The sequence below is a fragment of the Zeugodacus cucurbitae genome, chromosome 2 (assembly GCF_028554725.1).
Source record: "Zeugodacus cucurbitae isolate PBARC_wt_2022May chromosome 2, idZeuCucr1.2, whole genome shotgun sequence".
Classification (NCBI taxonomy): domain Eukaryota; kingdom Metazoa; phylum Arthropoda; class Insecta; order Diptera; family Tephritidae; genus Zeugodacus; species Zeugodacus cucurbitae.
In genome coordinates this window covers 50,883,577-50,910,659 of record NC_071667.1, presented here as the reverse complement: position 1 = coordinate 50,910,659, position 27,083 = coordinate 50,883,577, and the positions used below count along the sequence as shown (strand labels likewise).

The following is a 27,083-nucleotide window of genomic DNA, read 5'->3' as shown; positions in this document are numbered from 1 at the left end:
AGTATACGAGAATGAGAGACATAAGCTTGGCTTAGAGCATGGGGTATTGAAACAAGTGAATATAATTGCTGCTCAATACTTGGAAGAGAACCAAAAAAATTGGGTAATGAATTAATTGAAAGAATATTCTTAAGAATATAAAGAGTACAACATAAATACTTAAAATGTTGGTCTGTCAGTCTGTCTTCGATAGACTAAAATCATCTGCATTCGGAGTGACGTCTATATATTAAAAAACCAAAGATGAAGCGCATAGAAAGCAAAACTGAACTCCTCTATCTTTGAATGAACTGTATAATGCTGCAATTGACAGTCCACTTCTATCGAATTCTATCTTAAATTTTTAACAGCGGTTATTTTTAACCATACCTTACCAAAAGGTTTGTGAAGTTGTGTTTAAATACGCAGTAGCATGGTTCGAAAACTGTACCTTTCATTCGAAAAAAAACTTCTGTCCAGCAGCGGCCACTATAAATTTCACATCTTCGAACCCTTGTAGCACCCATCATGTGTAAATTAATGTCAAGATCCAGACCACAAATGGGTAAAACAGTTCGGACCACATCTATCAAAGATGTATTTGCACTGAAGATATTCCCGAAATAATACTGTACTAGTTCTTAAGTGTCCAAGACTAATAAGAAGTGTGCACTGTACGAGATATGTTAAAAAAATAACGAGAATCTTAATTTTTTGGAAACAAATCAATCTCATTTGTCAACATAAATATTGTCGTCTTTAATCTAGTCCCCATTCAATATTATGCACTTATGCGAGGGCTTCTTCCAATTGTCGAAACACTTCTCGAACTCGATTCGGATAATCTTTAGCTCTTTCACGAATTTCTTGTATGTTTGTAAAACGACGACCCTTAAAGATGCTTCTTATTTGGAAATGTCACATAGATTCATTTATGGCGAATATAGTGGCTGGGGCATCGTTATAGTCCCTTTTTGGCCAAGAATTCATTTACCAAACGAAACTCGTCAAGTTCATAAAAACACGGCTAACCTTAGCAGCTGCTACAGACAAAGTAAGCAACGAATACAGCTGAAAATTGTATCGTACTTTATGGACACATGTATATCAATACAATAAAACATAAAAAATTAAGACTTGTGGACAATTTCAAAATTTAAAATTCCCGTTATTTTTTGAACACAAATAGAAAATATATGAAGAAGAAAATTTTGGAAAGGTCTAACTCGTTCATATCTAATATTACTATAGTCACGCCCTTTCAGCTAATATACAAACCCATGATAATATATCACATAGCTTTTGTGGTCGCTATACACGTGAATTACAATATTACCTTTGCTAACAGGTTACAAAAATCACCATTATCGGTATTTAGCATTCAATAACAAATTTTAACATTTCCTCAGCAAAAGTAGTTGAACTCTTCGGAGGAGTGGGCACCAAATGCACTTGGCGATGACAGCCGAAATAAATTGCAATTAAACTGACCAAATTTGTAGACAACTATTCGACTGCTCTTTAGCGCACATTTTCATTTATATATATTCGTATCACTTTTTTGAATGCACATATGTACATTAGGGTATCTCTTAAAAATATGACGCTTTCAATTAAGAGCAAATTATATACAGGTTGCAAGATCTTTTCAACTCAAAAATCTCGTAGAGTTGATTAGAAATATTTTGTAACCCCCAATTTGTAAGAGTTCTCATCATAAATCAATTCACTCCGATATAGAGACTACACCAAATTTGCAGCTGCCTGGGTAGGTAACATTTCCGTATTTAGCGATCAGCGAATCTTTTGAAGGTCCACAAAAAGTCATTAAAATAAGAAAAAATCCCTTTTGAATTGACGTTGGAGTCATCACTAAGTCATATTTTTGATACAAAATGAAACAGTCGTTGGAAAGCGATATCGAAGGATGACAGTCCATTATGCCTACCCGCAAATGCGTTGAGGATATTGTCGATAATCGGCGCGCCATCGTCTGGATAAAATAATTTCAGTTCCTGCCGACCTACACACCCTGTATTTGATAGTTTTGTATACAATATTATTGAAATAATTTGTGGCTTACCACCCTAATGTGCTTGAAAACACTACAACACAAGTATGCAATAACTCACGCATGCGAATTTGCATTTTGCATCGAATTAATGGCAATACACGACATTTTTCGGTGCTAAACACTCTCAAAATACCATGAAATTCAATAAGCGTGCAAATTGCGGCGTTTTCTTTTTTCCTCATTGCATTTCATTGCTGCATTTTCACACGTCAATTGATTGGTTTACGCGGATTTTTTGGCAGGTGTTTGCATTTCCGCAAATAATCGAATTTGTAAAATTTCAAATTTGATTTTGTCAACGACGCAAAACGGTTGGCTGGTTGATGGACAGCGTGCGATGGTTGCTGTGTGCCGCATGTGTGTTTGTGGTGGCATTACGCTATGCAAATAATCGCATAATGCGATGATAATTATGTTTGTGTGTGTGTGGTGTATTAGCCCGTTATGGGAAAAGTGGTATTTTATTTATGCTGTTTATTCTGGTTGATGGATGAGTCTGTATTGCAAAGATTTATGAGCATTGTGGCATTGTATTGGTGTGTGTGTGTAGACCATAAAAAAGACTCTTGTGTATTGTATATTTGTTGTTCATTTAGCACAAAACTATACAACTATCCGTCAAAATACATTGCGTGTGCTGACGGTTGGCTGAATAAGACGAGCGCTTTTGTTTTCCCCCAACTGCGGAAATCATGCAAATTTATGCCGCAAATATTTATTGCTGCCATTTAGAAGCAGATTAGAGATAAGCTGGATTTTGTATAGGATTGCGACGCACTGGATTATAAGCATATAGTGCTAGTGAAAGAGGATTGCATCTTTTTTATTTGAATAAACAAACTAAATGAATAATAAAAAATAATAAATAAAAATTAATATTAATAAATAAATCTGGAAATATATTAGGTCTACAACTTTGCTTCCGCCGTTTTTTCCTTTTTTTTTTTGTAAATTTAAAGCTTTTTTGTATAAAAACGGTTACAAAAATGCTACTACTTTTGACCATCTTTCTGGAAGCATGCGTATTCCGTGCAAATATCGAGAATTCGGCACAAAAAGTGACATTTTCAGTTGAGAATAAGTTTGGGATGCAAACAGATCTCGACAAATATCTTGTTTTGTTAATATTAATACAAATGTCCAAGATCGATATAAAACGATTTAATCGAATTAATCGACCAGTGCTTGACCCTAGAGGCATCTATTGGAAAATGGCGGAAGCAAAGTTGTCGACAATCATAAATCATTTACAATCATAAAACAAAGGATTACTGCAACACTGTTCTATAAAAATACGTATATGCATTTCGTATATCAGAATTTTACTTTTTTTAGCTTTATATTTCAAATATGTACAAAATCTGTTTACAATGAAATCAGATTGATAACCAAATGTTTAGCCAATGCTGTCGAGTTATAGCCTATGCTGACGATATTACTCTCATGGTAAATGGAAAATTTCTGGCAACGTGTATGAGTTAACTTGACGGTTCCTTAGTTTGGTCGCCAGTTGGGAGATGAGAAGCGATCTGGCCGTCATCCCAAGTAAAACCGAATAGGTTTTATTTACTAAGGGGATATAAAAGGAACCCTTTGTCTTCGAAGGCAAATATTTCGATTTTTGAGGCTAACTTCGAAAATCTGAGAATACAGATTTTTTACTTATGACAATCTCCCTGGTCCAATACCCAGATTACCGTATAGTGTTATCGATAGCAATAAGCTATTTCACAATCAAACTCCACTCGTCGAAGGGGGCACCCGTAGGCCTATTACACCATGGAAAGAGTTAAGCACTCCGTTGTACTCTTGTGTTTTACTGCACTTGACCTGCTCTGGAGCGAGATCATTTTGCACCAAAGTGGAACGCAAGAGGTCGGAGGAATTGTGGAGTGGATGATGAGATGAGGTTAGAAATCCGGCCGACGCAAACTGAGTCATATAGAGTCATTTCATCAAATCATTTTCACCTACACTGTTCAGCCTTCGGAAGACTGAGGTTGGAGCATCTCGGTAGCCATAATTTTGGCGACCCATGTGAACTTTCCGGAATATAAAAAGTGTGATAAACTGAAAGAACTTCGAAAATACGTAAGGGTCTTCATTGCGATCCATACTCATTAATATTTAGACATCGTAATGGACCGACAGCTTTAGCTGTCCAAGTGGAATCAGCCTTTGAACCTAACCTAACGTTATAATATTAAAAAAAAAGTATAAAATAATCCACGTTTGCCTCTTATATGATTGATAATAGAAGGGATAGAAGGGGCCGATTTGAAGTGTACTTAGGTTAAAAATAATTGAACGCAGACTGTTTCGACTACTTACGTAAACAAAATGAGAGGTATTTTACTTTCTTATTTAGCAGTAATATTACTTTTCCTATATTTATTTATTTTTATGCATATTTCATCTCATTGAAAAATATATTTCTTTTATTTCTAAAGTATAAAAATTCGAAATTCAACTTTGAGAAAACAACAAGTGTACACTTATTAGTTAATTGTGTATTTCATTGAAAATAAACTTGATTTTGGAGCGTTACTTAAAAAAACTATATTTAGCAAAATTAAAAAGAGAGATGTTGACAGGAATTTTATCAATCGTTCAGTACAAAATAAGCGAAGATTTATTTTGCTCCGCAATTGAGGATAGCTTTTTTAATACTGCTCATGATTATATGTTTGGGAAATAGCTTAGTTGTTTTCAGAAATATTACAGAATCAGACGTTTTCCTAAACTTATTGAAATTATAATAATGTAGAATAATAATATTCGGAACCAGGTGCAAGAAAGAATCTATAATGGAACGAAATATTTCAGACAGGTCGTCTTGACCTGTACGAGATTGGGATTATTGGTTTTTGCTAAAGCTAATCATTAATAAAGTTTCTTCTTATAAAATATTTCAAATTCATAACTTTTCTAACCTCTTTCGTAAATCATTTTCGGAAAACTCAAATATTCATGTGAACCATTTCCCATACAAAACTTAAACAAACAGCGGTTGCCATTATTATTACCATAATTGGCAGTTTTTAGCTTGTTTAAACGCATCAGTACATTACATACCGACATATATATAAACGTAAGTATGAAGCAACAACTGGCTAAAAATAAACAAAATACTTTCATAAAACAATAATAAAAAACCAACATACACAATGAAAAATATCGAAGAAACGCGCAACAACAACAACACAGCCAGTGAAGCCGCAACAAACGCATTGCATGCGGCGCAACAGAAATCGTAAAATAACAGTAAAGAAAGCAATTGAATAAAACGGGAAATTTCTATATGAAAGCACCTCAGAAAAAAAACGAAAAAATAAAAGATCAAAAATTCATAAAAGCAAATGGAATAATGCACAAACACAATGCAAGCGATTGCAATTGATGATGGACGCAGCCAGCCAGCCAAGCCAGCCATTGTCCACCACCGATTGCGTCCGCAGCGCGTTTACGCAATGCCGTAACACAACAGTAAGAGAGATGTGAGGCGTTACGCTACGGCGTGACAATAAATGCAGTTGCGAAGCACCTGAAGTGAGTGGCCGCCGACGGTGGCTGCTTCGCAAACTGGTTTGATGCACAATCGCTGTGGCAAGCAGCTGAGTCTCGAAAGTGCGAGTGCCGCTGATATACTTGTAATTAGTGCACTAAGTGCCGTGATTTATGCACATAAATACATACAAACAAACATATCTATCTATTATTGTCTCAATAAGAGCTACTAATGAAGCATTACTCATACGCCACGCACCACCCGGCCGTTGGCTAGCATTATATAGTAGGTATCCGTATATATGTACGTATGTATACAATTGTGAGTGAGTTTGTGTTTTTCGGTAATTTTGCCAGCTGCGCAATCACAGGGAAGTTATTAGTCCACTGAGCGCTTGACGACACGCAACTCATTTCACCGAAAACTGTTGTTACGTGCAAGGAATCCATATACCCTCTTCTGCGTAGTGTGGCAACTTGAAATCTAGGTTGGCTAATGTTTTGGCTCATATGCAGCAGATATTAATTGAAATCCAAACATATGCTAACGGCGAAAAGTTCGCACATAAAAATCAGTTGGAGTAGCATTTGGAGACGAAAACTTTACACTATAATCGTAAAATAGAATTTAACGGTATTTGTGCTAAAAATGCAACAAGAATTGATATGCGAGAGTACACTCCAGGTAGAATGTAATCAGTTCAAATGTTTGTTTAGCGTAGAATTTTTAGACTGAAACCAAACTACACCGAAAAACACCGGTTTCGAACCGAAAATAACTAGTTCGAAAAATTCGATTTTGAACTCAAACTAGCCAGTCCGAAAACATCGGTTTCGAACTCGATTTTACGGATAAAAAATTAACAAGTTCGAAAAATTCGAGTTTTGTAGCAATTACACAATTATTTATTTAACTTGAAATAAAACAAAATCGAATTGAAAAGACTTGTCCATAAAAGTTCACTTCTACAAATTATTGATATGTTTATTTAAGTTTTGGTTCATATAGTTTTTAGTAAAATTTAAAATAGTATTAAAATTGGTATATTTCTCACCAATATTCGAAATTGATATTTACGTGCTTTTATTATTTCCCAAACATTTTCCATTCGACATAGGGCAATATCAACTTTTTTAAAAATTAATGGTATTTCATATAGTATTAAAGGTATGACCACCTTCATCTGTTTACAACCAGTCTTCAGAAATTTCCACCTTTTATGCACCAAAACTGTAATACAAACTTTTTGACCACTTCCGTAACCACATTAACTGATATAGATCTCGTCCAAAACGGTATATTTGATAAATATGGCTCTGGTATAAAATCAGATATTTCGTCATGTACTTTAACACAGCCAATTCCGCTTGATTTCCACATTTTTATATGATAAGTCTGACTTAGATCATCGTAGACAATTAATTTGTAAGATAGAGTAGATAGCTTGAAAGAACCTTATATGTTTATGAGACAATAAGGCTAATTAATCTAAAGCAATTGGGAGAACTTGAAGAAATAAATATTTATCGTCTTCTTCCAAAAGCATTACCTTCGAAAAAGTTTCATTTGGACCTAATCTTAGCTAGGTATTCCATTTGAAATTCCAGTTCAGAACTGAAGATTAACCTCGGGATGTATTACTCGGCTTTGCAAATTGATACCGACCGATTTTTGTCCAGATTGAATTTTATAAAATGTTTACAAATCTATTTTAGTTTATATAAAGTATTGAAGTCCTCTATAACTAATAGCCACCCTGGGCACACTGAACACGCAAGTTTGCGTGTAAAGCTTTTGCTGTGGAGCTGTTTTTTCGCATACGTCATTGTTCTGCTAATCGTCAGCGTGTTGCCAATCGCAATATCAACATTTCCAACTCATATTAAGGCAAACAGCACTTGGAACGTTTTAAGTGGGCACCTGAGAAGCATTGCGCATTAAGCGCTGCACCAACTGCAGCTAACACAGCAGCACACCGTGCGATGGAGAGCTCTCTAAATAGTTGACCCACACACGTGATCCTCTCCGCATGATACCATTCACCAGCTAAGAGTTCATACACTTGTGTATTTCGATTAAAATGGCCTGTCAAACTTTTTCTTATATTGATGGCTTGCATAGCAGCAGCAGCCTGTTGCCAATGTACACAATGGAGTAACTTTCAGAAGACTTTATACGGCATATCGTACATAACAGGCAACCGGTCACTCTTCATTGTTTGACTTACAGATAAGAATCTGTGTGTTGCAAATTGTGGAGCAGTTTGTGGGTCAGTAGGAAAAGCTTCTTTGGTTGATTTTTTTTTTTCATTATTTAAGGAACACTATTTTACTTTTCATAAAGACAGAGGTGGAAAATCAGTAAATAAAAAATCTATTTAAAGAGAAAAAACGGGTATTACTTCAGGGAGAACACTTCATCCCAAAAATAATAATTACGTGGACAAGTAATTTTCGTTCCAATGCTTCTCGCATTCAATCATTAATCTAGCTAACAAGTCCATGAGTGAAAGGATTAAGTTTTCAGTCCCGGTATGAACCAAATTGTATAATCATAAATATTTGCGTGGATCTTAAGTCGCTGAATATCGAGATTATCTCCATTAAAGTTCATGAGGACATGCATGGATTCAGCATAACGCGCTGCACTGCTGCCAAGCATGTGGCAAAACAGTGTGTGTTGCATGAAAAGCTCGACAATATATTGCACTTTGCGGCCGACATGCAAAAGCTAAAGAGGGTTCAAGCAAAAAGTGCACTGACAGCTAGCGGGGTATCCTGGCATTCCACACATCACGGCATGGCACGATATTTTTCGGACAACCGAAAATTTTATTTTATTTATTACTTTTTAAGGTATTTTTTATGAAGTGTTGTACATACACACATATGTATATGTGTATGTGCATTTTCAAATCTATATAACTTGCATTGTTCAAATTTTTATTTCTATTTTTTTTTATAAATTTTTGAAAACTATTTTTTGTTGTTATTATTACACATTATTTATGTATGTATTTTCGTAGCTATTTGCTTTGTCTTGCAATGCAATTGCTGCATTAATTATCTTCACTTTTATAGTTACTCCGTTTGCTTGTTGGAACTGTTGGTGCCACTAATTAAATTTGCGGCCACCACAAGCACTCACACACAGTCACACACACTCATATACACCTCTTTCCACCATAGCAATGCATTCGACAGCGCTCCTTGCTGCTTGGCTACCAGCGCCTGCTTGACAGCAGATTCGTGCCTAAAGCCTGTCATGTCATGTCTGCTAGTATACTACTAACATATGTATGAGTATATAGTACGTGTGTATGTGTGCTGTGGGGGGGGGGGTGCACTACCAATTGTTTGGCCGCAATTACTTGTGACGTTTTAAGAGCAAATGCTACATTCGTCCAGCTGGACAATAAAATTAGACATTTAATGCATTCGGTGGAGGAGTGTACGTGATAATTATGTACTCGGTGGAGTATTTGTAATTTGGCTCTAATAAATGCTAGTGGTGATTGCAATCCGAACGCGAAGCAATTGTGGTCGGAGAGTTTAATATAAATAATTTGAAAAATATTTTGGGCGTTTGACGAGCTGTTCCTCCCATGGAATCCTCTATAATTTTTTTACACATTTATTTTACAAGAGGAAGGTGTAATCTTTTTAAAGACCCAAATGATTGTACATTTTGGCCTTTTAATACTAAGGTAGCACCATTTACTGAGCCGCAACTTTGATGTTGTGATGTGAAATTCACTGATTTCCCCTTCATAACAAAAGGCAAGCCGGCAGAATCAAGTCTGCTAAAAGCCAGCATGCTGGTGTAATATATTGAGCGCTTAAGACTTTTCGTCATAAATCAAGTAAAAGCTGTCAAAAAGACCAACTCCGAAATATGTAGCGCCCTGTTGAAAACCACATGTCTAAAAAAAGGAAACGCTATAAATACCCAAAATTAATTATTCGAATAAAATTATTTTTGGCTGTGGCATCGTTGGCACATGCTTATAAATTGTATATTTTCCTCACGATATAAAGAGTTTCGTAAAATGTCATCCTTAGCCTAACCTTTCCTTTTCTCCGAAATCCATAGCTATCCTTAAATGTTAAAAATGAAGAAACCTTATAGTGTTGTCTTTTCTCATAAAAATAATGTTTTTATACTGCTCTATACTTAGGCTGTCAAATTGGCCTGTTCTTTTCTCAAAACGTTCCACTCTAAACAGATAAAAGTTCAACATTTTCTATTTTTCTCAAGCCGTGAGAATCAAGCACATTGATACCCAACATAAGGCTGACTTCGAAAAACAATATGTTTAATATTTCGGAGACCATAAACACTCGCCAATATTCTCAATGATTTTCTTCCTGTGAAAAATAGAGTTAACAGTAAAAAGCAACCATAGACCGAAATTGAGTGACAAATAATAACTAATTCACTATTAGTACTATTGACTTCTGGTTATTGTATTATAACAATTTAAAATACAACCTTGTAATATTGATATATGATGTATGTAATGAAATCCTATAAGAGAAGCCCTATTATCCATGACCTCCATTCCTTTCGGAACTCCACGTTTTATGCAGCAGCTGTTTGGTGACAAGAATAACACCTAAACAGGGTGGAACCCATCGGGATTAACATCAATACTGGACTTAATATAACTAACAAATATACTAGTAGTTTAAAAAATTATTGTCACGCGACTAAAATTGGTCACAACATTTATGTTTTGACTTTGAAAATACACATCTTTAAGATTTTTCCGTATTTTTTTTTGCCTTTTGGAACGTGTGTTATAGTCAGCTTTTTTACTATAGATCAATATTTATAAAAACTTCCAATAATATTTCTATGTACATGCGCAAACGGGGAACAGATTGTATTGAGCGTAAAGGTCAAAGAACCGTTTGGTTTTAGATTGTTTTCTTGTTTTATTTAACAAACAAATTCTTTCCTATTCTTTTTAAATATTTAGTTACCCTCCAGTCAACTCAAAGCTTTGTATTTTTGCCTTTTTCGAGATTTTATTTCGAGAGTTATTGTTTCGACTCATAGACTCGACCCGACTGGAAACAATTTATTTCTACAATTGTAACAACTGCAAGCGACTGCCAGAAACCAGAATGGAGGCGATTGAAAAGATATAGTAAATATACTTAGCCATCCGTAAGATGTGAACTGTGGCCATTCTGATCTTACAGCAATAATTCGTTTAAAGATGGAGGAGATTTTCAATCGAACAAATTGAACACATTCGAATGGTTCCATAAAACCTGAACATGTTCCACATTTTCTACAGCAGCTGAGTAGCAAAAACAAATAGCAACGACTAGCAGATCATACAAATCCTCAAAAAAACATCAGAATATTCGCCTTCAAAATATGGAAATAAAATTTCAAAACACACACTTTTGTTTTCGTAGTGACAGACAAACGGACAAGCACTTTTTTGAAAATTTACAATTACAATTTATTATAATTAATAATTTTTTTTTTTACTAACTTAAGATATTTTGTGACACATATAACTAAGAGTAAGTATTTAGAAATACTATTGCTCTAAAGCACATCAGCAAATTTTTTAGCTTTTTTATAGGTTGGAGACGACGCCGGCAAAGACGCCATACTCCTGCATATGTACGACAAATTGGCCTTAATTCGATATTTGCCTTGGTCCACGACCAGACAAATCTAATTGTGACCAATTCAAAAAATAAAAACAAAATTAAATATTGTGTTTTTTAAAAAGAAAGAAAAATAGTAATGACATTCGAATGCAATTGTTTGAAATCAAATCAATTAGTTGAGGCGGCGGTGGTGGAAGTTTGGGGAATTTAAAAACCGAACAAAATAAAGCATAGATATATTATATATAAACATATATAATATACAAATGCGCATTATATATACATGCGTGTATATATATATAATAATTTTAGTACCAAAAGTTGTGTATATACAGGCTTTGCAGTGTGTTTAGAGGGCAATTTCACGAATGACCAACATTTTACATGCGCAAATCAAAAAAATATATATAGATATTAGAAATTACTTTTTTTCCCATACAAAAATTCAACGGCATTAGGTCCAAAACCAATCAGACATGCTGCTCAAAATGTTGCATGTTGGATGAGGCACGTACTCGTCTTAGACTAAGCCAACGGTTCCTCCTCGTCGGCACGCAACCAGCTGCAATTCAATATTTCACGTAAATTCCAACGCGCATGCGGTTCCGGCTCCAGCAGTACCGCCACGGTGGCCTTGGCCTGTGCCGAAATGTGATCCTGCAATTTCCGTCGAAATGCGAACTTCTTATTGCGCTGATCGTCCAGCAACTTGCTTAGGTTGCTATCGTCGAACGGCATTTTCGCATTCAACATTATGAATAGTATAACGCCAAGTGACCAAGCGTCGGCCAATTTCGGATCGTATGGCCGACCGCACACGACTTCAGGTGCCGCATAGGCCGCCGAACCGCAATAGGTTTCCGATTTAATTTCACGTCCACTATCGTCGCAGCAATAGCGTGCAAAGCCGAAATCAGCCAATTTGATATTGAGACGTTTCGAAAGCAATATGTTCTCGCACTTCAGATCGCGATGGGCGATATCGTGCGAATGCAGATACTTGAGCGCCTTTGCCATCTGCATGAACCAGGCTTTCGCTTGCAACTCCTCAACCGGTCCCGATTTCTTGATATGACTCAATAGATCACCATTCTCCGCATAACGCATGAATATGAATATCTTCGGTCCACGCTGTAGTATACTGTGTATCTGTATGATGTTTGGATGATCGATTTTTGTTAGAATTTCCAATTCACGTGGAAAGAATTTGTGTACGAAATCCGAGGGTGCCTTGGCCTTGTCAATTATCTTGCAGGCCAAGTGTACACCATGACCCGCATCGTCTGCATAGCCAGCGGTGATGACGGTCGCATAGGAACCCTCGCCAATTTTGTGTCCGATATTGTAGCCACGCTGTGCCAGGGCATCGATGTCGGAGCTGCGCGTATTCAGTTGGCGATTGGAGGTTGTCGAAAATTTTGACATAATTGTTGGATTTTTATAATGTTGAAATTTTGTCTAATTGCATCTGAAGATGGTACTCTGATGATTTGAATTTGCACTCGAAAGAGTAGACCAAAATAATGTTTATGCAAACTTTTATTGATTTCAAAGAATTTTTATAAAAAAATATATATAAAATTTAATCTCCTTTCAATGAAATTTTGACAATTTTGGAAAAGAAGCTATTGAGAAAAGAGTTCCAGCCAGTTATCATTTTATTTGCGTTTCTTTTTTTCTCTGTGATTTATTCGTTATTTATGTTTTATTTCAAAAATATTCAAACCGGAAATGCAACAAATGAAAACAATTCGTATAAAGAATGAATATGCATATATGTAAATGATATTTAAGTATTTGATGCATTATGTACGATGTGTTTTAGTTCAATTAACGGAACTGTGGATGCAAAAAGATAAATCAATCAATATGATCTTATGTAATCTTCCCTATTGCTTGTGCCACTTTTTGAAATAACATCGATCTTATAAATATTTTAATATTAAATTAAAACTAGCCTTCTCTTTCAATAACTTTCAAGAACGATTAAATAAAGCGATTATAAAACTGAGCTCAGTTCTGATCTTAGTTTATATATCCAAAACTAATTCGAAACTTTAAAATTATTTCCTGCTTTCTTTTCCTTCTACAGCATTTCTCAAGCTCAGCCACGGCATACAAGTCACACCAGCACCAAAAGTCGCCAACATCACAAAGACATTACTACAAGAAGAGCTTTTGCTGGACACAAATAATGGCACTCTTGTCAGTGACTCGGTGTTAAGCGCCTCCGAGCGTAATCGTCGCCTGATACCTTACATGGCTTTCTATTTACCACCGGATTTTCCGATTAATCAACAATATGCGGTTCAAGGAGTAAGTAAAATCATATTTTATAAGTTGTATGCAAACATATTTAAAGTCTCTTTAGAAGTGAAGCTATCTACGGCTATACAGCCGTTAAAAAGTTCTTAAGAACGATTAGCTGACAATAAAATATGCGCATCTTTCATCGAGTACGGTAAATAGGTCGAGCAGGTTAATACGCTGATCATTAGGTTCTGAAAATAGGTCCCGAGGAGGAGTGCTATAGGCAGTAACCGTTGAAGTCAATGTCAATATGTTCTTATATTATTTCGGCTGTAGTACATGTATTATCATTACCATTGCATAGTCACGTTCTATTCGAACAATATTTTAAATTTAATATAATAAATTTCACTTTTCAGTGTAGGAAGGTGACACCACCTCACTATAAAACCTCACATTATCATATCCTCAAATATACACCCACATATTCAAAATCACAAATTACATTACCTATCTTAATACTCCGCAGCCTAAAGGTGCTCTACCGCACAACAGCAAATATACGAAACCGTTGGCTGTGGAAGGTCCTCTACCACCACCGGTCAACAGTGGTCACATATCTTTGCCGCAGGAGTACATGAATTTACGCGCACCACCACCTGGCATCCTCGGCGACAACGGTGACTTGGCATACGCAGCGCCAGCGCCGCCACAACAACACTATCTTCCAAGTGCAGGCGATGTCTACCATCAGTTGGCATATGCAGCCGCAGGCCCGGCACCACAGCCGACAGCCATGCCACAACACAGTCCACCACCGCTCTCGCAGTCCCTGATCAATACGAAAAGCAGTAAAGTGCCAGTGTTGCATTTATTGCCACCCGGACCACCGGGTCCCACTGTGGCACCCATCATCAAGCACAAGGTAAGTTGGGTGGGGAGTGGAGGTTGTCACAATCCAATCATTGATGCTCAAGGCATATTTGTCGTTAAACTAACGAGAAAATTAAATTAATTATGTTGTAAATAATTCACAGCACAAAACTGTACAGCATTTCCCACCCACGAAGCCGCCAGCGGTGCAACAGCTGCCGTATGAGCAGCCACAACCGTTGAGACAGAAGACGAATCGGCATAATGCTGTGCACCAGCAACAACAACAACAACTGCAACTGCAACAACAAGCACTGCCGGTCTTTACGTCACAACACGAACTGCAACATCAGCAGCAACAACAACAACAATTGCCAGTGTATCGCCAACAAACGCGTCCAAAACAATCAAAAGTCAATTTAACACCATTTACACCGTCCAATACACTACCCGGCCATTTTATACCGATTATTTACACGCCAGTAAACGGCGATGACAACAACAACAACAACAATAATCATGATGGCAGCAATGCACTTCATTATGGCTATGACAATCCGACGGTAGTTTTGGTTGATGATCTGTCGCCACCGCTGCAGCCAGTCAATCTGCCACAGCAACAACAACAACATCAGCAGCAGCAACAACAACCGGCACAATTCAAGCCAATTTCTCCGCCGCATGCCACAGCAGACAACGAATATACGCTGGTATCTTCGGGTGTGCCGTTTGAAGCTCCACGCCAACAACAACAACAGCAACAACTGCAACAACAATATCAACAGCAAAAGTACATTACTGCAACTGGCGCACCCGGAGACACACTCGCGCCGCAACAAGCAGAGCTGCCAAGAGGACCCGCCGTCAGCTCATCACCACTGATTCCACATTCAACGACAAGGTATGAGTGAAATTTATTTCGACAATTTTCCGTACAAATAATGACAACGCCAATTGAGGCACAGCGTTTTCTTTCGATTGCGTTGGTGTTGCATAGCGATGTGCATTTTTGTACTCTGGGAGGTTTCGGGTTCTCATATCAGAGAAGAAATTGCATTTTGTTTCTTAGAAATCCTGGAATTTCGGTACTATAATATCGGTATAACGGGATTTACAACCTTTGTAAGAAATCGTAAAACTTGGTGGCTTCTTTTATGTGTCACCATTTGCACTTAATATTGTTGGCCGTTTTCGGTTTCTCATAAATGCGAAAATAAACTTTCGAATTACGGTAAATTTGTCAAGCTAATAAAAATGAAGTAAATACCACGTGGTAGGGTCAATAAGGTTCACATTAAGAAAAAAAATACAAATTTATTGCTATCATTTCTTATGATTCGCGTGCTGATTGGACGGGATTTTGCTCAAGAGAAAATTTCAAGTTGTTTTCGAAAATTCGAAGGATATTTTTTGTTTGCCAGAAATACAGAAATAGTCGCCGATTATAATTCTAATTTTTTTTTATTTATATAATACGCTAGATTTTTGTATTCATACAGACGTTATTTTATTTTAGAACTAAATTATTTAACGGTGATAATTTAGTGCGACTGGTCTTCAAGCAACAAGCAGTATATGCTATTATAGATATCCATTTCTTTTTAATTTACAATTTTATTTATATTAATATTTGCATTGAGTTTCTGCACATTATCATCGATTGAATCCTATTCATATGGACGGGATAGAACCACTGCTACACCTATAAAACTAAATCATTAAAAAATACATAATACATAACAATTGAGTAACTTTCGGAAAAATTTTGCTTTGTAGAAAACCACCTTTATGATTTAAGAAGAATATTTATTTACTAAATTTATAAGGAATATGTATTATTAAGCAAAATATATTTATAAACACAAACTATCTCGGTAGTATTCAAGTTATTTTATTACGAAATTGCATTCATTCAACACCTAACGCTACAATAATAATGGCCTTAAAGCCAGACAACTCTACTCGCTTATTATACAAATAATATAACTATTTTTTTCCTCGATCACCGAGAAAAACGAATAATTTTGACGATAGATAGACGAATAATCATGACAACTCGTTTAAGGGGTTAATTCTGACACTTATAATTCTCTTTGGTGCTGATCAATAACACTGTCCAACAGCATTTTTGGAACAGAATAGCGACCCAAAAATTCTGAAAGCGTATGTTGAGTAGATCATTTTTGTAGAACAAACTTATGGTCCAGCACGTCTGAGTTTTTTTTACAGTGGGTCAAAGTTTTCATTTTTTGGTCGAAGGGAGCATTATACTATATGAAAAAAATGTTGTAAGTTAATGTCTGAGAGAATTCTTATGGTTAGAGTTGTATTGTGGAATTGTATGAGGATTATTTTTGTGGAAGATCTTAACCCTCTAACTGGTTTCTTTATGGGTCAATTTGACCCTTTTTTCGAGAAAATCAAAAAATATCCTTTAAAAAAGGACATTTAAGGATTAAAATTTTCTACGAAAATGTTTGGCGGAAAATTTCAGTGGGGGTCACCAAAGACACCATTGTTGTAAATAAAGCTCTTTACGATTAATTGGCTATATTACACGCCAACATATACAAAGTAGGTGAAAACGTCGTCAAGTTCGGCCGTTTAAAAAATCAGAAGAACTTGTATACTGTTGCAGTATTGAAGAGGTTCTAAAATATCTAAAGCTTCCACTGGACTCTTCCGCTTGGCGACTATTTATAGATAGTTCAAAGCTTAAACAGCTTAAAAGCAGTTTTACTGCACAATGGAAATCAGCATCCATCAATACCGGTTGCGTATTCCACAAAAAAGGAGGAAACATACGCAAATATTTCAAATCTCTTAAATAAAATTGAATACTATAAATATAAATGGGAAGTATGCGCAGACTTCAAAATGATTGCAATATTGACTGGAATGCAAACAGGATACACAAAATATATGTGCTTTCTTTGTAAATGGGAGTGCTACCAGCAGTCATTATCATATTAAATATTTCGAAGAACGTAAAGAAAATATTATTGGTGACTTAAATGTAATCCATGAATCTCTTGTTCCAAAAGATAAGGTCATACTTCCACCGCTGCATATTAAGTTGAGCGTGGTGAAAAATTTTATTAAAAGCTTAAATACACAAGAATATGTTTTCAAACGCATTCAAACAATTTTCCCCAGATTATCTGCAGCAAAATTAAAAGTAGGTAAAATACGGTTTCAAGAAATAATTTATTTCATTTAATGTAAACTACCTTTTCTAGGAATGCTCGTTGGACCCGATATAAGAAAATTATTACAAGATGAAGAATTTTATGGTCATCTGTCGGATATGCAAAAGACAGCATTTGACTTTATGCAGCTGGTTATATCAGAATTCCTTGGAAACTCAAAAGCACAAAACTATGCAGAAAATATTGAAAGCATGCTAATCGGTTTTAACAATATTGGCGTTAAGATGTCACTAAAGCTGCATTTTCTGCACTCTCATCTGAATTTTTTTAAAGAAAACCTTGGAGCGCTTTCAGATGAACACGGTGAAAGGTTTCATCAGGATATAAAGGTATTGGAAGAAAGATTCAAAAGGAAATCCCAAACTGTAATGCTTGCTGAATACGTATGGGACTTGTACAGAAACCTTGACACATCGAAACATTCACGTCAAGCTAAATTCAGGAAAGCATATTAAGTTTAATCTTTAATCCATTGTCCTACTACTGCTGAAGCAAAAAAAAAAAAATGCATACTATAATAAACCATTATTAAAACAAAATTATAATTTTTTATCAATCGTAAAGAGCTTTATTTACAACAATGGTGTCTTTGGTGACCCCCACTGAAATTTTCCACCAAACATTTTCGTAGAATATTTTAATCCTTAAATGTCCTTTTTTAAAGGATATTTTTTGATTTTCTCGAAAAAAGGATCAAATTGACCCATAAAGAAACCAGTTAGAGGGTTAAGATCTTCCACAAAAATAATCCTCATACAATTCCACAATACAACTCTGTCCATAAGAATTCTCTCAGACATTAACTTACAACATTTTTTTCATATAGTATAATACTCTCTTCGACCAAAAAATGAAATCTTTGACCCACTGTAAAAAAAACTCAGACGTGCTGGACCATAAGTTTGTTCTACAAAAATGATCTACTCAACATACCCTTTCAGAATTATGGGGTCGCTATTCTGTTCCATTCAAAAAGTCTTCATTTGTTGGACAGTGTAATTTTAAACTTTTTTATAAAATTCAATTTTTTCAATTTGCACATTTCTTTTGAATTTTTTCAAGTTTTATTTTTAATTCTGGTTCGATGTTTTTTGATTTTTTTCTCTTTCTTCATATGTCTTCTTCATGTTGTTCGTTAAAACGAGTACTTACAAATCACCGATATTCGTTATTTAAGGTACTCAATGTAACAAATTTACTTGTTCGTTATAAGCGGTTTTCGTTAAAACGAATATTCGTTATTTCGGAAAACTACTGCATTTCATTTAAACGATTCAGCGTATCAAAGATGCATGTTTAAACTGTGTTTTTGGGAAATTTTTATTTAAAAATTCCGAAAACTCAGCCCTTGGCACCTCATCTCCCATTACTTGTTCAAAAAAAAGGTCTTGCGGTGGACATCATACCTCATGATTGATTTACTTGTTCGTTATAAGCGGTTTTCGTTAAAACGAATATTCGTTATTTCGGAAAACTACTGCATTTCATTTAAACGATTCAGCGTATCAAAGATGCATGTTTAAACTGTGTTTTTGGGAAATTTTTATTTAAAAATTCCGAAAAGTCAGCCCTTGGCACCTCATCTCCCATTACTTGTTCAAAAAAAAGGTCTTGCGGTGGACATCATACCTCATGATTGATTTATCTAAAAACAATAAACTAAAACAAGTAAGGAAGGGCTAAGTTCGGGTGTAACCGAACATTTTATACTCTCGCAATTTATTTAACTTTATTAATATTATATAATACACAATTTGACCCACATTTTCGTCATATATATTGTGTAAATTCCATTGAATGTTGGAAACCCTAATATTAGGTTAGAAGCACCGAGGTCCTCATGTTCGATATATAGGGCCTTGAAAACCTGTGGTCGGATTTCGGCGATTTTTAGAATGAGTCCGCCACACTATAAACATAGTATTTGTGCAAAGTTCTGCACCGATATCTTCACTAGTGCTTACTTTATACATTGTTAAGTAAACGATTCAGATCGTCTTCAAAGTTCTGGTATATAGGAAGTAGGCGTGGTTGTGAACCGATTTAGCCTATTTTCACAACATAACATTGGGATGTAAGGAAACTATCACAAACCAAGTTTCATTGAAATCGGTCGAGTAGTTCCTGAGATATGGTTTTTAACCCATAAGTGGGCGATGCCACGCCCATTTTCTCTTTTGTAAAAAAATCTGAGTGCAGCTCCTATCTGCCATGCTTATGTCAAATTTAATGTTTCTGACGTTTTTCCTTAGCAAGTTAACCCTCTTTTAGTAATTTTCAACCTAACTTTTGTATGGGAGGTGGGCGTGGTTATGATCAGATTTCTTTCATTTTTGGACTGCATTAAGAAGTGGCTAAAAGAAACGACTGCAGAAAGTTTGGTTTATATAGCTTTATTGATTTGCGAGATAAATACAAACCTATTTGAGGGCGGGGCCACGCCCACTTCTTCATCCAAATTTGCCAAATTTGCCCCTCCCTAATGCGATCCTATGTTCCAAATTTGTAATTAATTTAATACCTTTATTTATGGCTTAGTTATGACACTGTATAGGTTTTCAGTTTCCAAAGAAGAAAAAAAATGAACAAAATCGCTTTATAATTGTGTCATTTTAAATGTTTAGAGGAAATTTATCCATGGATAATGCTGTTGTTAGGTAATAGTCCTAAATCCCTAAAGTGCTCCGATTTGAAAATACTCAGATATTTTTTATTGGTGACAACACGATTTTTGATTTTCTTTATTTATCTTGGGTTCCATTTTCAATACAGACTCTTATTGCACGCGAATCCGACTACGAAATCAGCCTTAAAATCATTTTTCCGTCTGAGAGTATTTTTTAGGTTCTTACTTTGAGTGAAAGAAAATAAATATAAACAAATATTTCTGCCAATAAGAATTAATGGAACAATTGTTATGGAAATTTTAATTTTTTTTTGGAAATAATTTAATCAAACGTTATTTATATAAACTTATGTATGTCCGCAAGCGAGACTCTACACAGACACTACACATATTGTAGACAATCATAACTATAAGAGTTGAAAATTGAAAATGCATGACATAAAAGCCTCGAGGCGAACATGACAAATTGCAGCGATAATGTGCACAGAAATTGCTTAATGTCACAGCACGAATACAAAACAACACGGGTGGGGCACACAAAAGCTGCGGCCCACACTTCAAACACACGCACACACCTTACACTTGTGTGAGTGTGTGTATGGCTTGTGCGGCATGGCGACATTTACTGTTGAACTCATTACTCGCGATGTTCTTGCCGATTTTTGGCACGATTTAGCATATTAACGTTTTTCGTTTGTCATGCTAAACCAAATTCACCAATACACACATACACACACCAACTGCATATAAACACTCGTTTACACATTCATTGCTTATTATCTCGCGAATTGCGGTCATTTTCATTTGTAGCTCCACCTATCACATAATCAATGAGCCATCAGCACCTGTGCATCCATCATTAACATCTGCACCGCAAAAGCAAACACAATACAACAACAACAACGTCAAGCAACAACAAACACATTCACAACGCCATTTGACGCGACCGCGACAAAAACAAACGCAATTCCAATTGCCGAGACCGGCGAGTATTTTCGAGCCAGCACAGGAATTGCTGGAACAACAACAGCAACAGCAACCTCAACAACAACACCAACAGCAGGACACCTACACGTATCTGAATGATGAGACGATGACGCCACAGGAAAAATACGTGCGCTATTTACAGCAACGTATACGTTACAATAAGCAACAACAGAAGCAACGTGAACGCGCTAAGCAGCGTGAAAATTTCATTCAACAGCATCAACAACAACAGCAATACGAGGTGCAACAGCAACCGCCACATTCACAAATTGTTGTGCTTGGCAACGGTGACGGCGCTCCACCATCCGCACCCGCGCCACCCTTTGCCACCACCTCCGATACTCAGCAGCAATTAGACGCCAACGCACAAGTCAATTATCCACAACACAGTCCCATTGGGCATGCGGTGTATCCACATCCCGAGTTGCATGTGCCGCCGAATCATCAACCACCGTCGAATGTGGCAACGCTCAAGCAAGTTGTAAAAATTCCCGTGCGCACTTTGGTCAGCGAGGCATTGGATGCATTCCAACAGCAACAGCAGCAGCAGCAACAACAACACCAACAACAATTGGCGTTAAAGGGTTCAAGTGGTGGTGGCGTAGCATATCGGCAGCAACAGCCTCAGTATGCAAGCGGTTTGGGGTAAGTAAATATTTTAGGCAAAACATACAAAGAGTAATTCTGGTGTGTGAAAACGCTTTATGTAATCAGTTACAGGGATTTATTGATGGTATTTGTGAGTATTATCAAGTATGAGTTGGAAAATGGTATACCAAGAGCTTACATTCTGCATATCCACTAGATAGCGACTGCTTTACAACACACATTATGCTTTTCATATGTATCATTAAGTATTACATTACCGTTAAACATCACCGACTACATTTTTATTATATTTTTTTTAAATAATTTTCAGTGAATGGGAATATACTTTGAAATTGCGATACTTCCGCAAGTATTTTCAAATTTAAAAAAAATCTTGGAATTAATATTTCAAAGATTTAGCAACTCTTCTTAAAATTTATAACTGACAATATTAAAAAATATATTTTAAGAAATTAATTAAGTATAAAACTGATGGCAATTATACTCAAAAAAAGTTGGGTGTGATTTCCGTAGTGTAATAAATTTTTTTTCCAATTTTATGAACACAAAATTTGGAACAAATGACAACACTTCCGCAAAATACCACTTTTTTCGATCTTACTGCAGCCTATTTTTTGAGGCATCGGAAAAAGTATTTTAAACCGTACGCTATCTTAAGCCTTTTCAATTATTATTAAGTAAAAACTGTGCACACCAATTATTTTGTCCTTTAGTGTAGGTGTAGGTATCGTTTCCTTAGCAACAATCAACAAATCTCATAAATTTTGATGATTATATTACTTTATATTAAAAAATTAACCCAATTTAAAATGTACATATTTCATATTAAGTCAATTTCTGCTCCCGCTAGACACAAAGCGGAGGAAATAACTGCATTATTACTTTTGACAATTACTTATTTAATATACAAAAGATAAACACGTCAAAGGCTGTCTTACCTTTTATAATCACCTGATAAGTTGCATAATCGGTCATTTCAATCTCAGACAAGTAGAAGACTATATACGGAATAAAAATCGTCGAAAATAGATCAAAATATTTTTTTTACTATAAATATATTCTAATTGGACCTATTTTTAGAAATAACCTTTATTTAGAACCTAAAGCTATCGTAGTTATAAAACAAAAAAGTAAAAAAAGCAAATTAAAAGGGGTTATTTAGGTCAACGCGCCGGGGTTTAATATTATTCGTAACCAAAAGATTTTTGGAAATTGTAAATGATTAATGGACCCGAATAAAGAAATCATCGCTAAATAAAAGTCATAATAAGTGACAGACCTACGAAATACGTTACCTCCATAGTCGATTTTATGGCGAAAACGGATTTTTTATGACTGTCAAGTTTTCCTCTATAAATATTAATCTTTGTATCAATGTACAGCTATGCATATCAGACATATTTCATATTCACTATAATAAAATCCCATTCAAATTTCGAAAGCTTATCCCACCCGCACAGACCGCCAGCAACACAATATATCGACTACATCGTTGACGACCCCAAGCAATCGCTAGATGATGAACAGCAGCAGCAACAACACAACATCGTAGGAACCAGCGTGCCACAGAAACCCGAAACACAACAAAATGCTTTTATTGTCATATCAACCTCAACACCACCATTGATTCCCCCGGTCGATGACATTAACCAAGATTACTATGAGCCGACCCGTAGGCCAGTCTACAAGCAACAGCCGGCACTGCGCTTACAACCATTGCCGCCGGTCAACAGCAAACACAACTACGCGACAAGGCGTCCATTTGTGCCGGCCACAGCGCCAGAAGCACAACCGCCACCTCCACCACCAGCGACACCTGAGGAGGTGATTAAGCCGAAATTCGCGTATACCGAGCCGAAGCTCAATTTTGGCGATGTTATAAAACCAGCAACGACAGCAGCAAAATTGCGACCATCACACAAATATGCCGGTGGCATCGGCAGCAAGTTGGCACCACTAGCGCCACCAACTGCACCAGAGGTAACACCATCCACACAGCAACACCAACAGGAGCAGCAACAAGTGAATTTGCCCGAATACTACAATCCACCCGTACCGGTGGCGGCCAAAACCACACCCGTTTTGGATCCCAACCAATTGCCCGACATACGCTCCTCCTCGTTGGCGGAAATTCTACACAAATTGCAGGCGAGCAATCACTTGCCAAGAACGCTGACACCGGAAAATATTGATAATTCGATTAAGACACTGGTCATGATATTGGAGAATCTCAAGCAAACACAAACGATTGTGCCAAATCCGCCGCAGCATCATGAGCGACCGGCTGTCGCGCCCGACTACGATTACGGCACGAGTAGCGAAGACTTGAACGGTGCAGCGCCGGACCTGAGTAGTGTTTTATCGCCAGTTGTGCCAAGTAGGTGTTGAAGACTCATCATATTTGCTTTTGCTAATGATTTATCTTTAGATAAGCATCCCGGACCGAGCACCGGACGCGCTGGCATTGATTATCCCAACTATGCTGATATACCACAAACGAATTTCAACTGTGGGGAGCAAAGGTATAAAGGCTTCTTCGGTGATCCCGAAACGAATTGTCAAGTGTGGCATTACTGTGATTTGAATGGCGGTAAGGCATCTTTTCTGTGTCCCAATGGCACTATTTTCAGTCAGGTAAGTGGAAAAGGCTAATATCCTATTTATTTATTTAGTATATATATATATATCTTTTTGATTTCTCTTCTAGATTGCGCTCACCTGTGACTGGTGGTTCAATGTGAAATGCTCCACAACTGCACAGCTTTATGTACTGAACGAACGTCTGTACAAATATATTTTACCATTTACGCCGAAATTCCCCGAAGACTACAGTGGGCCACTCGTCGACAAGTAAGTTTAGAAACATATCTATTTCATAATTTTGCAACCCTTACCCACCCCTTACAGGTATTTAGCAATGAAGTTCCAGGAGATGGAAGAAAAAATGCGTATTGAAAAGGAGAAAGTAGAGAAGACGGCACTCGCAGATGTGGCGGCAACGACAGGCACCGAAACGAGCAACAACATAGAAAGCGACGAAGTCAGTGACGATGGCACAAACACCAACGAACACAGCGTCGATGATACCGATGACACCGACGATGAGGATACCGAAGTGACCACAGTAGCGGATCTGCGCACACTGCCACGAGCCATGGACGCACACAATAAGCACGGCGCCGTCAATGCACATGTGAGCGAGCAGAGCTCGGAGCGTAATCTGCTGATCGACGATGAAGTCGATGATATAGCGAAACGTGGTAGCGTTGATACATTTGAAAGTTCCACAATACCGACCGTATCGGCGGCAACTTCTGCGAATAAGTTGGACGATGCCCCCGCATTCAGCCTGAAACCGATTGTGGTCTCCTCTACACAAGGACCGGACTATGAGGATGATGCTAATGATGCATCAGCAGCACAGCATAATGTACGAAATGCCGACGAAGCGGTGAGCAACAGGCTAACAACGGAGGCGGCGCAGACAACAACAAAAGCGCAGGAAAATCAGATACAAGTGCAGGCATCACCGAAGCCGGTGCGTCAAACGAGCAATATCGATGTGGAAAAAGTGGAAGTAATCGAAATTAAAGCCGAGGGGGCAGCTGGTCAGCTGGGAGCGAAGATGTACTATGGCGCTGAGAGTACAAAGGAGATGCGATAAATGTGTTACGGGGCGGTGAAAACGAGGTATGAAAGGAAACTCTTTTTGAAAACTGGCAAGCAGCAAACTGCAGTTTCTTTCGATTGGTTTAAATGTAGATTCTAAGTATAAAACAAACGTATGCCATTGGGACTTAAATTATGAAACGGAAGCTGTATGAGATAATTATGCGCGACATTTTAATATTTTTTCTTTCATGGTATTATTTATATTTCGTCTTTACTGCAACAAATGCAACAGTAATTGTAGTTTTAAGTATAAGTTAGCAAATTGGTTAGCAACACATGTGAATTAACGCATGTTAATGACTACATGTATATGTTACTTGCCATATTCATTAACTGCTTGTTTTTGTAACTATTTCAATGCAAAAACTGAAAATTTAGTTTTTAATATTTTAGTTGATGCATAATTTAAACGAATGTAAATATGATAAATAAGATTAAATAAATAAATATAAATTAATAAAATTAGAAAAATATTTTTTTATGATGAAAAAGTAAATGCAGCAACTTCATATAAAATTTCAGCTATTATAGCATTTTATAGACAAATTAAACCGATTTCAGTATAAAGCAGATTTAAGACACTTACCTTCTGTGATTTACGCAGATTCTCACGTGACATTTTCACCGATTCCAAAATAGTGCCGATTTCATCCTGCAAACCTTCATTCTAGAATCCAACAGAAACAAAAACAAAAACAAAAAAAAGTAAAAACAAAAACACTAAATAATATAAATAAAACTGCCACCCACCTCATTGACCAATAACATGCCGTGGTGACATTTATGCATCTTTTGCACACACACATAACAACAAATCAACTTGCATGTGTGACAATAGCGATCTTTGACGCGTCTGTGATGCTGACAGTAAGCGGGACGCGGTAATTGCGTCTCCTTGCCGGCTTGACGCTCTTTGTCAAGCGTTACGAACGAGTGCCGTTTGAGCGCCTTGCCATACATGTGTATCGAATCGTAACAAATGCGGCAGTAGTGCACAGTACATTGGCGACACAAGCCCACTGCCGGTTCCAGTTCGCATTCGCTGCAGCGCTCAACAAAACGTTGCGGTGACACTTGTATGCCTGGTGCCAGTGTACGATTTCCACTGGATGTTGGCGACGAGGGACTGTGAGTGGATATCATTAAGGTGTTATTTGCCGAACTTTCACGTCGATAGAAACGTAAATGATTTAGTTCGCCAATTAAAAAGAAATTCATGTAAAAGTAATCGCGTACATTGAAATTCTCTTGTTTATGTTGTGCGTAATGGCGTTGTTGTTTTTGGTGTAAAGCGTGACTACTTGGTGATGTGGGTGCATTGTTGCGTTTCTCTATGACGATTGGTAGTTGGCAAACGCTGCAAACGAGATTCTGGTGATTTTGATAAATGCAATTTTCGCACATATTATGCCCGCAGGTAAGTAGAAAGGGTCGATTGCTTTTCACATGCAAATCTGAAAATCGAAAATTAAAATTAAAACCATATAAAGTAAAGATTATTAAAAATGCGAAATGGGTTGTGGACCATCTGGCCGCAACTGAGCGGTAATTTGATCAAAAAATAATAATTTTAAGTGAAAAAACGTACAAAACTTTATCGGAACTAAATGCAAGGTTCAAACAAACGGACGACGCCATTTATATTAAATAAAATTAATACTCG

General features: G+C 36.7%; 3 protein-coding genes across 8 annotated transcripts in view; 1 reads left to right on the top strand and 2 right to left on the bottom strand.

The window, feature by feature from the left end:
* LOC105218627 (uncharacterized) overlaps positions 1-25,777 on the top strand; it is a 72,495-nt gene extending 46,718 nt beyond the window's left edge. For 3 of the 6 annotated variants that reach the window (XM_054226212.1, XM_054226211.1, XM_029044450.2), the window contains 8 exons: positions 13,287-13,510; positions 13,974-14,369; positions 14,482-15,218; positions 20,963-21,784; positions 23,191-24,125; positions 24,177-24,382; positions 24,456-24,598; positions 24,656-25,777. In XM_054226212.1, coding sequence (XP_054082187.1) covers positions 13,287-13,510; positions 13,974-14,369; positions 14,482-15,218; positions 20,963-21,784; positions 23,191-24,125; positions 24,177-24,382; positions 24,456-24,598; positions 24,656-25,412 — 4,220 coding nt within the window. In that variant the 3' untranslated portion in view covers positions 25,413-25,777. The remainder of the gene's footprint in view (positions 1-13,286; positions 13,511-13,973; positions 14,370-14,481; positions 15,219-20,962; positions 21,785-23,190; positions 24,126-24,176; positions 24,383-24,455; positions 24,599-24,655) is intronic. The other 3 variants (XM_054226213.1, XM_054226215.1, XM_054226214.1) reach the window with 3 other exon arrangements.
* The window catches only part of LOC105218629 (uncharacterized), a 157,997-nt gene that overhangs the window by 128,239 nt on the left and 2,675 nt on the right, over positions 1-27,083 (bottom strand). Inside the window, exons 2-3 of the mRNA XM_011194338.3 lie at positions 26,171-26,874; positions 26,007-26,087 (exon numbers count right to left, since the gene is read on the bottom strand). Coding sequence (XP_011192640.2) covers positions 26,007-26,087; positions 26,171-26,874 — 785 coding nt within the window. The remainder of the gene's footprint in view (positions 1-26,006; positions 26,088-26,170; positions 26,875-27,083) is intronic.
* Tssk1b_0 (testis-specific serine/threonine-protein kinase 1) lies at positions 10,355-12,823 on the bottom strand. The gene has a single exon (XM_011194328.3). The coding sequence runs from the start codon at positions 12,617-12,619 to the stop codon at positions 11,720-11,722; it is 900 nt and encodes a 299-aa protein (XP_011192630.1). The 5' UTR covers positions 12,620-12,823; the 3' UTR covers positions 10,355-11,719.

What these genes read in the sequence shown, in the direction of transcription:
- Tssk1b_0 (XM_011194328.3), bottom strand. Translation starts at nt 12,619, where the DNA reads ATGTCAAAATTTTCGACAACCTCCAATCGCCAACTGAATACGCGCAGC.